Source organism: Limanda limanda, chromosome 13 (assembly GCF_963576545.1).
Source record: "Limanda limanda chromosome 13, fLimLim1.1, whole genome shotgun sequence".
In the NCBI taxonomy this organism is placed as follows: Eukaryota; Metazoa; Chordata; class Actinopteri; order Pleuronectiformes; family Pleuronectidae; genus Limanda; species Limanda limanda.
Window position 1 is genome coordinate 25,333,899 of NC_083648.1, and position 14,646 is coordinate 25,348,544.

Here is a 14,646-nt window from a genome sequence, read left to right on the forward strand (position 1 = left end):
CCACCTGAGAAGAACTGCGATTGTCCACCTATTCTTTAATAAATCCACTACTTGAGCTTCTTCACTTTCCTCCACCGGTTTATTGTCTGTGTAGAAGTAGCTGTCAGGCAGCAGGAAGCTGAGGCAGGAGTACTGCAGATTGGACAAGCAGTCAGTGTTGACGGTGACCTGCATGTCGCCAAACAACACTTGGGTTTTGTCGCCGCTGGCGTTGCCCACTTTCCTCTTCAGCTCGGTGAATCTCTGCTGGATGAGCTGGTGTTCACGGCCTCTCATCAGATCTCTGAAGTTCTGAACAGCAACCAGGTGCCTCCTGCTGCAGGTTGTGAAGAACAAAACAGATGAAATACAGTTAAGTTCATGCTTTTTCATCACTCAACAACTTGTCTTAATTACATGAAGATTTCAAGTCATTGAGCATTTTCTGAAACATGAGTGTTATGGCAGCAATGAATCAATAAAATGTAAGTGTAATTTGGTTTTGATTGGAGGAGGTTTGTCTTTCTGAATCACAGCAGCTCACCAGGAGCAAGGTTCATGTCTGTAGATATAAGACTCTGAGAAACATCCAGAACAAACCAAGACTATACTTTCAGGGATCATTTCTATAGTTGTTGACTTGAGAAATGTGTTTCTAAAGAGTTTGGTCTCGCTTCCCATGATGAAGAGTTAAGATGTTTCCTGCAGAGCAGGAATATGGTGGAGGAAACTCTTGGTTTTCTCCACTGTTGATGATTGTTCAGTGTTTCTGGTTGAGACACTGGAGGAGGAAACATGTTCTGAGTGGTTCTCATAAAGATGTTTAATATATAAAGTTCATTAATGCTAAGTTACTGCTTTTGTCCTGATCTCAATGTAATGGCAGAAAGATGAATGTTTGAGGTGTATCACTTGTAATGATACTCTGCTCCCTTCACTGGTTACAAGTTGCTGCCTGCATACACTTCAAGACACTGGTACTCTTGTACCGTGCTGTGAATGGATCAGGTCCAGTCAACATCCAGGTCATGGTTAAACCTTACACCTGAGCCCGTCCACTCTGTTCTGCCTCTGCCAATATGCTTGTTGCTCCCTCACTGCGAGCTAGCCACTCAACAAAATCACAACTGTTTGCTGTCCTGGCTCCTAAATGGTGGAACGAGCTCCCCATTGACTTCAGGACAGCAGAATTCAAGCCAAGAACAAGCCAAGTCCTGCTCTGACAAAGACGAGAAAGTGATCAACGAGAAGAGAGCAGCCTGGAAAGACAGGCTTGTGTTGCTTTAATACCCGTCAGCATGTTAATGACTGTGAACTCAGTGGGTGAATATTGAACTGAGCCAAGTTGATTGTTGTGACCTTGTAGAAGGAAACTTTGGGATAAGAGGTTTCAAAAGTCCCTACAACCCAAATGATACAACATCTGATTGTAGGAGGTGTAACTCTCTGATCAAGATCACCAGGAGTAAAGGTTCACGTCTGTAGATATAAGACTCAGGGAAACAGCCAGAACAAACCAAGACTATACTTTCAGGGATCATTTCTATAGTTGTTGACTTGAGAAATGTGTTTCTAAAGAGTTTGGTCTCGCTGCCCATGATGAAGAGTTAAGATGTTTTCTTCAGAGCAGGAATCTAGTGGAGGAGACTCTTGGTTTTCTCCACTGTTAATTATTGTTCAGTGTTCCTGGTTGCGATACTGATGGAGGAAATATGTTCTGAGTGGACAGCTGTACTTTGTTATAATATAGTAGTCAAAGTTACTTGAATTCTACACAAAGCTGGGAAATCAATCATCAAACTTCTAGCCTTCACTTTACAAGGAATAGGTGTTTAGAACATATCTTGGGCATTTAGTTTGCACTTAAGAGAAGTCCAATAAAATAAGTGAATACCTCAGATTGTCTTGAAAAACTCAAACATGTGAACTAAGGAACAAAAACTGAAATATCCTTTTCTATGGCTCTGTTTGAGAGTGGAAAGTCTAATTTGTATCAGAAACAGTAAAACCACCTGAGAAGAACTGCGATTGTCCACCTATTCTTTAATAAATCCACTACTTGAGCTTCTTCACTTTCCTCCACCGGTTTATTGTCTGTGTAGAAGTAGCTGTCAGGCATTGGGAAGCTGAGGCAGGAGTACTGCAGATTGGACAAGCAGTCAGTGTTGACGGTGACCTGCATGTCGCCAAACAACACTTGGGTTTTGTCGCCGCTGGCGTTGCCCACTTTCCTCTTCAGCTCGGTGAATCTCTGCTGGATGAGCTGGTGTTCACGGCCTCTCATCAGATCTCTGAAGTTCTGAACAGCAACCAGGTGCCTCCTGCTGCAGGTTGTGAAGAACAAAACAGATGAAATACAGTTAAGTTCATGCTATTTCATCACTCAACAACTTGTCTTAATTACATGAAGATTTCAAGTCATTGAGCATTTTCTGAAACATGAGTGTTATGGCAGCAATGAATCAATAAAATGTAAGTGTAATTTGGTTTTGGTTTTGATTGGAGGAGGTTTGTCTTTCTGAATCACAGCAGCTCACCAGGAGCAAGGTTCATGTCTGTAGATATAAGACTCTGAGAAACATCCAGAACAAACCAAGACTATACTTTCAGGGATCATTTCTATAGTTGTTGACTTGAGAAATGTGTTTCTAAAGAGTTTGGTCTCGCTTCCCATGATGAAGAGTTAAGATGTTTCCTGCAGAGCAGGAATATGGTGGAGGAAACTCTTGGTTTTCTCCACTGTTGATGATTGTTCAGTGTTTCTGGTTGAGACACTGGAGGAGGAAACATGTTCTGAGTGGTTCTCATAAAGATGTTTAATATATAAAGTTCATTAATGCTAAGTTACAGCTTTTGTCCTGATCTCAATGTAATGGCAGAAAGATGAATGTTTGAGGTGTATCACTTGTAATGATACTCTGCTCCCTTCACTGGTTACAAGTTGCTGCCTGCATACACTTCAAGACACTGGTACTCTTGTACCGTGCTGTGAATGGATCAGGTCCAGTCAACATCCAGGTCATGGTTAAACCTTACACCTGAGCCCGTCCACTCTGTTCTGCCTCTGCCAATATGCTTGTTGCTCCCTCACTGCGAGCTAGCCACTCAACAAAATCACAACTGTTTGCTGTCCTGGCTCCTAAATGGTGGAACGAGCTCCCCATTGACTTCAGGACAGCAGAATTCAAGCCAAGAACAAGCCAAGTCCTGCTCTGACAAAGACGAGAAAGTGATCAACGAGAAGAGAGCAGCCTGGAAAGACAGGCTTGTGTTGCTTTAATACCCGTCAGCATGTTAATGACTGTGAACTCAGTGGGTGAATATTGAACTGAGCCAAGTTGATTGTTGTGACCTTGTAGAAGGAAACTTTTGGATAAGAGGTTTCTAAAGTCCCTACAACCCAAATGATACAACATCTGATTGTAGGAGGTGTAACTCTCTGATCAAGATCACCAGGAGTAAAGGTTCACGTCTGTAGATATAAGACTCAGGGAAACAGCCAACAAACCAAGACTATACTTTCAGGGATCATTTCTATAGTTGTTGACTTGAGAAATGTGTTTCTAAAGAGTTTGGTCTCGCTGCCCATGATGATGAGTTAAGATGTTTCCCTCAGAGCAGGAATATGGTGGAGGAGACTCTTGGTTTCCTCCACTGTTGATGATTGTTCAGTGTTTCTGGTTGAGACACTGGAGGAGGAAACATGTTCTGAGTGGTTCTCATACAGATGTTTAATATATAAGGTTCATTAATGCTAAGTTACAGCTTTCGTCCTGATCTCAATGTAATGGCAGAAAGATGAATGTCTGAGGTGTATCACTCGTAATGATACTCTGCTCCCTTCACTGGTTACAAGTTGCTGCCTGCATACACTTCAAGACACTGGTACTCTTGTACCGTGCTGTGAATGGATCAGGTCCAGTCTACATCCAGGTCATGGTTAAACTTTACACCTGAGCCCGTCCACTCTGTTCTGCCTCTGCCAATCGGCTTGTTGCTCCCTCACTGCGAGCTAGCCACTCAACAAAATCACAACTGTTTGCTGTCCTGGCTCCTAAATGGTGGAACGAGCTCCCCATTGACTTCAGGACAGCAGAATTCAAGCCAAGAATAAGCCAAGTCCTGCTCTGACAAAGACGAGAAAGTGATCAACGAGAAGAGAGCAGCCTGGAAAGACAGGCTTGTTGCTTTAATACCCGTCAGCATGTTAATGACTGTGAACGACTGTGAATATTCAGTGGGTGAATATTGAACTGAGCCAAGTTGATTGTTGTGACATTGTAGAAGGAAACTTTGGGATAAGAGGTTTCAAAAGTCCCTACAACCCAAATGAGTCTTTTAAAATACTTCAAACTAACACAGTCCACTTTCTCTTCCTACTGCAAAGTCACCTGACTGTCAATCCAACATCTGATTGTAGGAGGTGTAACTCTCTGATCGAGATCACCAGGAGTAAAGGTTCACGTCTGTAGATATAAGACTCAGGGAAACAGCCAACAAACCAAGACTATACTTTCAGGGATCATTTCTATAGTTGTTGACTTGAGAAATGTGTTTCTAAAGAGTTTGGTTTCGCTGCCCATGATGAAGAGTTAAGATGTTTTCTTCAGAGCAGGAATCTAGTGGAGGAGACTCTTGGTTTTCTCCACTGTTGATGATTGTTCAGTGTTTCTGGTTGAGACACTGGAGGAGGAAACATGTTCTGAGTGGTTCTCATACAGATGTTTAATATATAAGTTTCATTAATGCTAAGTTACAGCTTAGTCCTGAACTCAATGTAATGGCAGAAAGATGAAGGTTTAAGATGTATCACTCGTAATGATACTTTGCTCCCTTCACTGGTTACTAGTGGCTGCCTGCATCCACTTCAAGACACTGGTACTGTTGTACCGTGCTGTGAATGGATCAGGTCCAGTCTACATCCAGGTCATGGTTAAACTTTACACCTGAGCCCGTCCACTCTGTTCTGCCTCTGCCAATCGGCTTGTTGCTGCCTCACTGCGAGCTAGCCACTCAACAAAATCACAACTGTTTTCTGTCCTGGCTCCTAAATGGTGGAACGAGCTCCCCATTGACTTCAGGACAGCAGAATTCAAGCCAAGAACAAGCCAAGTCCTGCTCTAAAAAGACGAGAAAGTGATCAACGAGAAGAGAGCAGCCTGGAAAGACAGGCTTGTGTTGCTTTAATACCCGTCAGCATGTTAATGACTGTGAACTCAGTGGGTGAATATTGAACTGAGCAGAGTTGATTGTTGTGACATTGTAGAAGGAAACTTTGGGATAAGAGGTTTCTAAAGTCCCTTCAACCCAAATGAGTCTTTTAAAATACTTCAAACTAACACAGTCCACTTTCTCTTCCAACTGCAAAGTCACCTGAGTGTCAATTCAACATCTGATTGTAGAAGGTGTAACTCTCTGATCGAGATCACCGTGAGTAAAGGTTCACGTCTGTAGATGTAAGACTCAGGGAAACAGCCAGAACAAACCAAGACTATACTTTCAGGGATCATTTCTATAGTTGTTGACTTGAGAAATGTGTTTCTAAAGAGTTTGGTCTCCCTGCCCATGATGAAGAGTTAAGATGTTTTCTTCAGAGCAGGAATCTAGTGGAAGAGACTCTTGGTTTTCTCCACTGTTGATGATTGTTCAGTGTTCCTGGTTGAGATACTGATGGAGGAAATATGTTCTGAGTGGACAACTGTACTTTGTTATAATATAGTAGTCAAAGTTACTTGAATTCTACACAAAGCTGGGAAATCAATCATCAGACTTCTAGCCTTCACTTTACAAGGAATAGGTATTTAAAACATATCTTGGGCATTTAGTTTGCACTTAAGAGAAGTCCAATAAAATAAGTGAATACCTCAGATTGTCTTTAATAACTCCAACATGTGAACTAAGGAACAAAAACTGATATATCCTTTTCTATGGCTCTGTTTGAGAGTGGAAAGTCTAATGTGTATCAGAAACAGTAAAACCACCTGAGAAGAAATGCGATTGTCCACCTATTCTTTAATAAATCCACTACTTGAGCTTCTTCACTTTCCTCCACCGGTTTATTGTCTGTGTAGAAGTTGCTGTCAGGCAGCAGGAAGCTGAGGCAGGAGTACTGCAGATTGGACAAGCAGTCTGTGTTGACGGTGACCTGCATGTCGCCAAACAACTCTTGGGTTTTGGCGCCGCTGGCGTTGCCCAGTTTCTTCTTCAGCTCGGTGAATCTCTACTGGATGAGCTGGTTATTCACGGCCTCTCATCAGATCTCTGAAGTTCTGAACAGCAACCAGGTGCCTCCTGCTGCAGGTTGTGAAGAACAAAACAGATGAAATACAGTTGCGTTCATGCTTTTTCATCACTCGACAACTTGTCTTAATTACATGAAGGTTTCAAGTCATTAAGCATTTTCTGAAACATGAGTGTTACGGCAGCAATGAATACATAAAATGTAAGTTTAATTTGGTTTTGATTGGAGGAGGTTTGTTTTTCTGAATCACAGCAGCTCACCAGCAGTAAAGGTTCACGTCTGTAGATATAAGAGTCTGAGAAAGATCCTGAACAAACCAAGACTATACTTTCAGGGATTATTTCTAAAGTTGTTGACTTAAGACTATACTTTCAGGGATCATTTCTATAGTTGTTGACTTAAGAAATGTGTTTCTAAAGAGTTTGGTCTCGCTGCCCATGATGAAGAGTTAAGATGTTTTCTTCAGAGCAGGATTATGGTGGAGGAGACTCTTGGTTTTCTCCACTGTTGATGATTGTTCAGTGTTCCTGGTTGAGATACTGATGGAGGAAATATGTTCTGAGTGGACAGCTGTACTTTGTTACTATATAGTAGTCAAAGTTACTTTAATTCTCTACAAATAATATTTGACTGACTTCTTTGAATATTCTGCAGTGACATCTTCTTGATATCACTGCAGTGTTTCCCACCATTTACCTTCAATATGGAGGCCCTCAATAGTCTTATTTGTTTCACCAGTTCCACCATCAGTTTCATAATGATATGAAATGTTTAACTCAACATAAAAGATCACTATTTTGCTGTTTTGTTCTGTTGTTCCGAGCATACAGCAGGGACACTTCAGCTGAACATCGACATGACCAAAATGTCAAAAATGTATCATCTGGAAATATTCTTTCAAGTAATATTCCCACAAAGTTATGTGAAAATATGTCCATATGTTATTATGTACACACACACACACACACACACACACACACACACACACACACACACACACACACAGCTGGCACACAGAGTAATTAACTGAAAGTCTGAAACACAGAGTTGTTTAGGAAATCCCAGGCATATGAGAGTGGAAGCCCAGCAAATGTAGTGAAACAGCCTCTGTATATGTTTGGTTTCTCTCTTTGTCATTGTTTCAATTGATTTTAAAATGAATATGAATATATGAGTAAACAAATCTCCCCCACGGTAATTTTATTTCAACGAATTTAGCTCACAGTGATTCTACAGCTCAGACAGAAGCTTATCAGTGGAACATCTTTTGTGTTGTTTTTCAAATTTGAAAAATGTTGTGCTATGGTGCACTGCCCTGCTGCTGGTTGGTGTTCTGCCAAGCTTTAGCTGTTTTATAGTTGCAATTGGTCTCAGAATTGCCTTTTAGTCAGACAACATAGATTTGCCAGAAAATAACAAGAAAATAACTATTGTTATATGTTAGCTACTAGGTCTGCACACACAGTAACAGGCTACCACAAACACAGGTATACAGCTAGACTTGATTCCAACTACTTGTTAGAAATAATAGGAAGAGCATGATTTATTATATTCAATATTCCATATTAAGTTCACTATTTATCTTAGCTTGTCATGTCATCGTAGTTAGCATGCCAGTTGCCTGGCTCACTGATCTGCATTAAAAGTCCAGAAGCACAATCAACTTTATTTGGTCTTGCTTCTGAATTTTCTTTACCTCTTGCTCCAGGTCCCATGGAAGCTCCTCACTGGAGGAGGGTCGCATTCCTCGGCGTCACGCCTCCATTCATGCCTCAATGGACTCAACTCGATCCAAGCAGCTCCTCAGCCAGTGGAAGAATAAGAATGATAACAGGAAGCTGTCCCTACAAGTAATGGATGGAATAAGACCAGCCTCCTCCTCATCTCCTCAGAGGAACATGGAGCTGCGCTGCTCCTCTGAACCATCTGCCATGGGCCTGGAGGCAGAGCTCCGTGGTGGAACCCACCTGCCCTCCATTATGGGCCAGGAAGCGGAGCTGCGTGCTGGGGCCCACATTCCCGCTCAATACATGAAGCTAGCTGCTAGCTCTGTTCCTATGACCAATCATAATCACATGGCCCATAATGGCAGCACTGGATTGGCAGGTGGGGCCAGAGTGTCAATCCAATCCCGACCTGGATCCTCCCAGCTGGTTCATATTCCTGAGGAGGAGAATCCCAACAGCAGGGATCAGGAGAGTGAATCAGAGGACAGCATGATGGATGGTGGGGGGTCAGTGAGGGAAAAGTGGCTGAGAGTGGCTGAGAAGACCACCCTCCCCTGCAGGCCACTAAGTGCTGGAGGACAGCCTCGTCTAATGCAGGTAAATCATTCTCTTTCTTTACCGGCGTATACATTTTCTTTATATCTGTCTGTCAGGTTGTGTCTGTCATGTATCTAAAGTAAGTCAATTTACAGTCACTTGGCAAGTACTTGTGTTTAAAAACATGCATTCCTCTCAAACAAATAATTATAAGCAGGCTAGATTACAAGTCATTTTTCAATTTATGATTACTTGTGCAGTGCCCAGTCTAAACCCATTTGGAATGGTTTGCTTGTTCTGTTTTGATGCTCCGTAGCTACTTCAGAATTATTCCTTGTCAATAGTTGTACAATATACTGCAACCTTTTTTTCTTATAAACAGTTAATAGTGCAGAGTGAAGTCAGAAAACTCTCCATTCATCCTACCTGGGTTATCTGCCATTTGCTTCGATGATCAATCGTGATTCTGGTTGCAACGATTTCAAAGTCATTGTTTTTAATAAAATGAAACTGAATATATCTGAAATAATCTGATTTTCAAAATGATCCGGGGGGACAGATATTAACGGCCGCAGGCTGCCAGTTGCCGACCACCGGTGTTTTTGAGGACGTAGAAGAAGACATGTTCAACTTACTCCCCAGACTGAAGGCACGCTACCCCACCCCCACTCAATGCTACAGTTTATTACAGTTCATGTTTTCAAGTGTAACGCGTCCAAACTGCACCAAATTTGACACTGCACTTCCTTGGGCTATTCAGAATACATGTGCCATCCACATACACACAGAAAGACACACGTTTGTTGAATTAGTAGATGGATATGAATTATTATCAATTAATCTGCTGGTTATTTTGTTATTGAATCATTTAAATGTGTGACAAAAGTTTAAAATGTAGATTATACATACATATAGGTCTATTATACTTTATATTATAGCCATTTAGAATTTCCACATTCAGTACAGCTTATATGCTTTGTGAACCACTGGCACTCTTGGCCAGTGCTTCTTAAATATTCCTACGGATTAATAAAGTATTTAACTATTGTATCTGTCTAGTTATTGTTGTACCTCTCCACCTACAAGAATACCATTTTTACCATCCTTTTCTCTTCCAGGTTATAGCTTTATCCAAACAGCAAGGTCTGCTTCACTCTCCTCGTTCAGAAGATGGTGGATCCATCAGGTACCGAGCGCTGATGGACCAGGACCCTTCACCACCCGCCTCCACCACCGGAGCAGTGGGAGGAGGTCTGTATTGCTAATAGTGTTTGTATCTGCTGTGCATCTGAACATTAATAAACCATTGTGACACCAGTCCTGAAAGGCTAGTATGAGTAAATGTATTTTACTGCTTCACCTGTTTGCTTTTTTGTCAGACCTAATGCCTCTTTCTGAAAAATGCAAACAGCATGAAAGTTGGCACAGTCACAATGAGGCTACATTTTCGATGAAGGCTACAAGACTGGCATATTGTGTGTTGTGTTGTTTTTGTTGAGTCTGGCTTCAGTTTGTTTCAAAACTCCACTGGCCAACTGTCTTGGGAAATTGTTTAGTAATTATCTTTTAAATAAGCAACACAATTATAAGGTAAGGCAAGGAAATCATGAAGTACTGGGAGACAGACTGATGGACTGCTGATTTTGGGTTGTTTCATAACTTGACAGATTTATCCTTGAAGGGAATTTGTTCAGCATTTGGAGGAATACACTTGTTATTTTCCCAGAATCGGTTAATCGATGTACAGTTGCAATCAAAAAATGTTCAAACCCCCAAAGATTTTAAGGATTTATCAATTAAAGAAATTCTGCTTCGGATGACTTCTTTATGAATTGAGTGATACATAAAATCAACACAGAAAATTTCAAATGTAGTTTTTGTTCAGATAGCCATGTCACAATTATTCAACCCCTATATAATATTGTTGTTTTTAAAGCTGTCTGACAGATTTTATGGCCTAAAGTGGAGTTGAGACATAATTAATCCTTTGGGAACTCTATAATGATCTTTCATTTGCTTCAGCTGTGATGCATATATAACGCCACCCTTGAAGGTGTTCAAGGTGAGTTGCAATCATGGGAAAGACAAAGGAGCTTCCACAAAAGCTGAGAGAGGAGATTATTTCATCCAACCTGAAGGGCCTTGGTTATAAGAAGATTTCCCAAAAATGTATATTCCAAAAGACACCATTGGGAGCATTATAAGGAAGTTTAAAACTTATGGAGCAGCTGCAAACCAGCCTGGCCGTGGAAGAAAGCCCAACATTTCATCAAGGGCCCTCAGCAACTTAGTTAGAAAAACACACCCCCGTGTGACTGCAAGACACCTACAGGATGACCTGATGAAGGCTGGTACAGTGCTTCAGTGGCAACTATAAGACGTGCACTGAATAAACAAGGACTTCATGACCGGACTCCAAGACGCAGGAATTTGGATAAGACGACTGAGTTTTTGGTGACAGTTCTATGGACTGATGAAACCAAACTGGAACTCTTTGGACATATGGACCAGCGAAATGCCTGCCGTGCGAAAGGCAAGGCTTATGAACAGAAGAATACCATCCCCACAGTCAAGCCTGAAGGTGGGTCATTGATGAGGTGGGGCTTTTTTTCTGCGGGAGGAACTAGCAATCTTGATCGTGTACCTTGCATCATGTATTCCCAGAAATACCGGGCCATTTTAAAGAGGAATGTGATGCCTTCTTTTGACAAATTAAACCTTGGTGATCATTGGACTTTCCGGCAAGACAATGATCCCAAGCCCACCTCCAAGTCAACCAAAGCTTGGTTGAGAAAAAGATCCTGGAACGTCCTGGAGTGGCTTTCTCAGTCACCAGATTTAAATCCGATTGAAAATCTTTGGTGGGATTTAAAGAAGGCAGTTGCAGCACGGAAGCCATCAAACATCACTGAGCTAGAGGCTTTAGCACGTGAAAAATGACAAAGATTCTGATCAAGAGGTGTAAGAAGCTTGTCAGCACTTACCCAAAATGTTTGTTAGAAGTTATAAAAGCTAGAGGATGCGCCACAAAGTACTGAAGCTGGGAGTTGAATAATACTGCACATGCAAATGTGTTAAAACAGTTATATTTTTCATTTGAACTTCAAAGTTGAGTCAACTTCTGTTGTCAAAATAACTCAAATATGTATCAATAAATATCTTTTGTTGTTTAATGAGTTTTTTTGTCATTTATTTTCATCATCTTTCATCCACATCACTTTAATGTCTTTTGAGGTGAGGGGGTTGAATATTTCTGATTGCAACTGTATATCAATTTCAACCTTGTGTCTCCAGCACTGTTATACATGTAGGAATATTAACTTTGTCTTCACACCTAGGCCGGAAGTTGCAATTCGAGTTTGTTCCTTCCCAGCATAAGAAAATATATTTTCTAAAATAATTTTCAGGGCAGGCAGTAGGAACCTATGTATCAGATTTTTGTCTCCGCTGCTTAGGGCAACATCATCCAACATGTTATTGTTAACAGGAGAACATATTGAGTTATTAATTTTTCTTGTTCTTTTAGGAGGTTTGGAAAGAAGTGGCAGTATAGTCCGTGTTGACGCCCACCCAGAGTCCAGATCAAACAGACCCGTGGTAAAACCTCCTAGCACTGATGGAAGCGGCTCCTGGCGATGGAGACCTCCGGATCAACGAGCGTCTCTCCGAGGATCAGCTTTCGCTCTCAATGACCTCAACAGGCACACAGACAGCTGTGATTCGCTGAGGGATGGAGGGTCAGTGGATGGATGGAGGAGTGTCACAGGGACTGAAAGTGAGAGTGAAGGGGGAGGAGATGTAGGCATGGGAGGAATTGGTGGAGGTGGTGCATATACAAACCACCCACATATTGTACACACTGTACATCCCTTACATCCAAATAACCCCAACAATTTCCAGCACCCCAATTTTAATACCATCAGCCCCAATAACCCCAACTATAACAATGCCCACCTTATTTTCAACCCCAATTCTACCGGCGCCAATATGCCATTCACTCCCACTGCCCCCTTTGCCCCTCCTTTCCACCCCCACCCTCAGGCCATCACTACCATCAGGGTCACCCCAGTTGAAGGGACAGCCGCCAGCAGTGACGGTGGCTCAGACTGCCAGTCGGTTGCCTCATCTAGCCGGGAATCCACCCTGAGGAGGACGAGTGGCTCCAACATTGTCCAGGTGCCAGATCGCGGGCCCACCCCTGACCTCCACAACAACCACCGCCTCTGTGATGACAGCGACCGCCTTGACCATGAGAGCAGCCACCGTTTCCACGAAAATCTCAGAAGTTTTCAAGAAAACCCCATGTACCCCAATCACCCAAACTACGCCAACAGGCAGTTGCAGGGGATGTTTGGTCGTCCCAGCCCTACCCCTCCCCCCACCTTACCCCGCCCCATCCTTAGCCACACTCCGCCTCCTACACTGGGTTTGGCTTATAAAGAATGAGATGCTCAGTGTTAACTTCAGCCATCTGCACATCGATAAAATATGTATCCTATTCCAGTATGACAAAAAACTAGAGTGTAGGAAATTCAGTTAAATTTGTCTGTCATCCAAGGTCAGTCTGTAAGGAATGATCACAAAGTCCAACCTACAAGCTTCATCGCCTTGCTAGGATATGTAGTGTAGGCTTATGCAGACCTCCACTATGGGTCATAAGCCATAGAGACTACAAACATTATTTGCCCTGTCCCAATTTTTCATCAGGAAGGACTTCAGTCAGGGGTGAGTTGATTCAGTATTTTATTTATTTATATATATTTGTGTGTGTGTGTGTGGGGGGGGGGGGGGGGGGGGTTGGACTGCTGGATCAGCCAGACAGATTTTCTAAATGTATTGATTAAGCGCGCTTGCTTCCTGGATGATGGACTAAATAAACTGTTGACCTAATGACCCACTCAAAAATACAGATTCGACCCTCTGGCTCTCTGCCAGTGGGGTTGGATTCAGCTCAATGACTCTGCCCCCTTCTCCCCCCTGACTGCTATGTCAGCTGCGAAAGGGACAACATTTCTATTACTAACATTTATACCAATATTATCGGCTTTCATCCTGTTGCCAAACACAGCTAACATATTGTTATATAAACTTTACAGTGTAAAAACATGCCAATAGATGGAAATTGCATTCGAAGCCCATAACTGTGCTGTGTTTGTACATATATAAATGGGCAGCCACAGTGGACTATAAACCCACAGTCTTTTTTGTGTCTGGGCTACAAGGAGTCCCTTCTGGGCAATAACAGTAATGGTAATGGTGGTGTTGTAATTGTGTTGGGTAAAAACAATATCATGGGACCTACAGTACATTTTGCTTAAATATAGTACAACAAACGCTCTATTTTTACATGCTGTGTTTATATGTTTGCAGTACTTGGATTATCCTTTCTGTGTAGTAGCTGTACTGTACACTGGCATGTGAGCCATTTGAAGAAACTCCGACCACACTTGGGGCGGCTGTGGCTGAGGGGTAGAGCGGTCGTCCCCAGTTGATCCCCAGTATTCCCCATCTGCATGCCGAAGTGTCCTTGGGCAAGATGCTGAACCCCAAATTGCCCCTCATAGAACAAAAAAGTGCTGCTAATAGATGCACTGTATGAATGTGTGTGTGTCAATGGGTGAATGTAAAACTGTACTGTAAAGTGTTTTGAGTGGTCATCAAGACTAGAAAAGCGCTATATATATACAACAGCATTTACTTAAGTCCAAACACTGGCTTTTTCCTTACAGAATCCTTGGTGTAAACATATATTTAGAGAATATTTAGTTATGAGACAGAGCCATGATTCTAGATGATAGAGGTAATATTATTTGATTAGAATTGTTGAACTATGTGATTGATCATACAATAACATGTAAACAACTTAGTTGCCATTTAGCCCCAATAAAGGCAAAATAATACAATAATTAAATGTAACATTAATAAAATTTTACAGCTAAGTATAATATGCTATGTACCTGATGTATTGCCCCCCCAAAAAAACTCACAGTAAACAATAAATTGTTATTATTATATAGTTATTATTATAAGGTCACTTTATTATTAAACTATTGTATTATAAATTTATTATTTATTCTTTGCAGTACAAAACATTTCTGACAGAAGTTATTATTAAAACAGTAGAGCAACAACTTGTAATACATACAATACAATATTGTCATT

General features: G+C 41.7%; 1 protein-coding gene and 7 non-coding genes across 8 annotated transcripts in view; all 8 read left to right on the top strand.

The window, feature by feature from the left end:
* Nucleotides 1–12,930, top strand: part of LOC133018569 (phospholipid phosphatase-related protein type 4-like) — a 43,618-nt gene extending 30,688 nt beyond the window's left edge. The window contains exons 9-11 of the mRNA XM_061084964.1: nucleotides 7,929–8,544; nucleotides 9,603–9,735; nucleotides 12,011–12,930. Of these exons, the coding sequence (XP_060940947.1) occupies nucleotides 7,929–8,544; nucleotides 9,603–9,735; nucleotides 12,011–12,930 (1,669 nt within the window). The remainder of the gene's footprint in view (nucleotides 1–7,928; nucleotides 8,545–9,602; nucleotides 9,736–12,010) is intronic.
* Nucleotides 581–788, top strand: LOC133018781 (small nucleolar RNA U3). The gene has a single exon (XR_009682839.1). It is a non-coding gene; the product is annotated as a small nucleolar RNA U3 (small nucleolar RNA).
* On the top strand, nucleotides 1,498–1,705 carry LOC133018787 (small nucleolar RNA U3). Its single transcript, XR_009682844.1, has one exon. It is a non-coding gene; the product is annotated as a small nucleolar RNA U3 (small nucleolar RNA).
* LOC133018783 (small nucleolar RNA U3) lies at nucleotides 2,574–2,781 on the top strand. The gene has a single exon (XR_009682841.1). It is a non-coding gene; the product is annotated as a small nucleolar RNA U3 (small nucleolar RNA).
* Nucleotides 3,489–3,696, top strand: LOC133018780 (small nucleolar RNA U3). Its single transcript, XR_009682838.1, has one exon. It is a non-coding gene; the product is annotated as a small nucleolar RNA U3 (small nucleolar RNA).
* On the top strand, nucleotides 4,483–4,690 carry LOC133018779 (small nucleolar RNA U3). Its single transcript, XR_009682837.1, has one exon. It is a non-coding gene; the product is annotated as a small nucleolar RNA U3 (small nucleolar RNA).
* On the top strand, nucleotides 5,467–5,674 carry LOC133018784 (small nucleolar RNA U3). Its single transcript, XR_009682842.1, has one exon. It is a non-coding gene; the product is annotated as a small nucleolar RNA U3 (small nucleolar RNA).
* On the top strand, nucleotides 6,580–6,787 carry LOC133018785 (small nucleolar RNA U3). The gene has a single exon (XR_009682843.1). It is a non-coding gene; the product is annotated as a small nucleolar RNA U3 (small nucleolar RNA).
* Nucleotides 12,931–14,646: the final 1,716 nt, after the last annotated feature.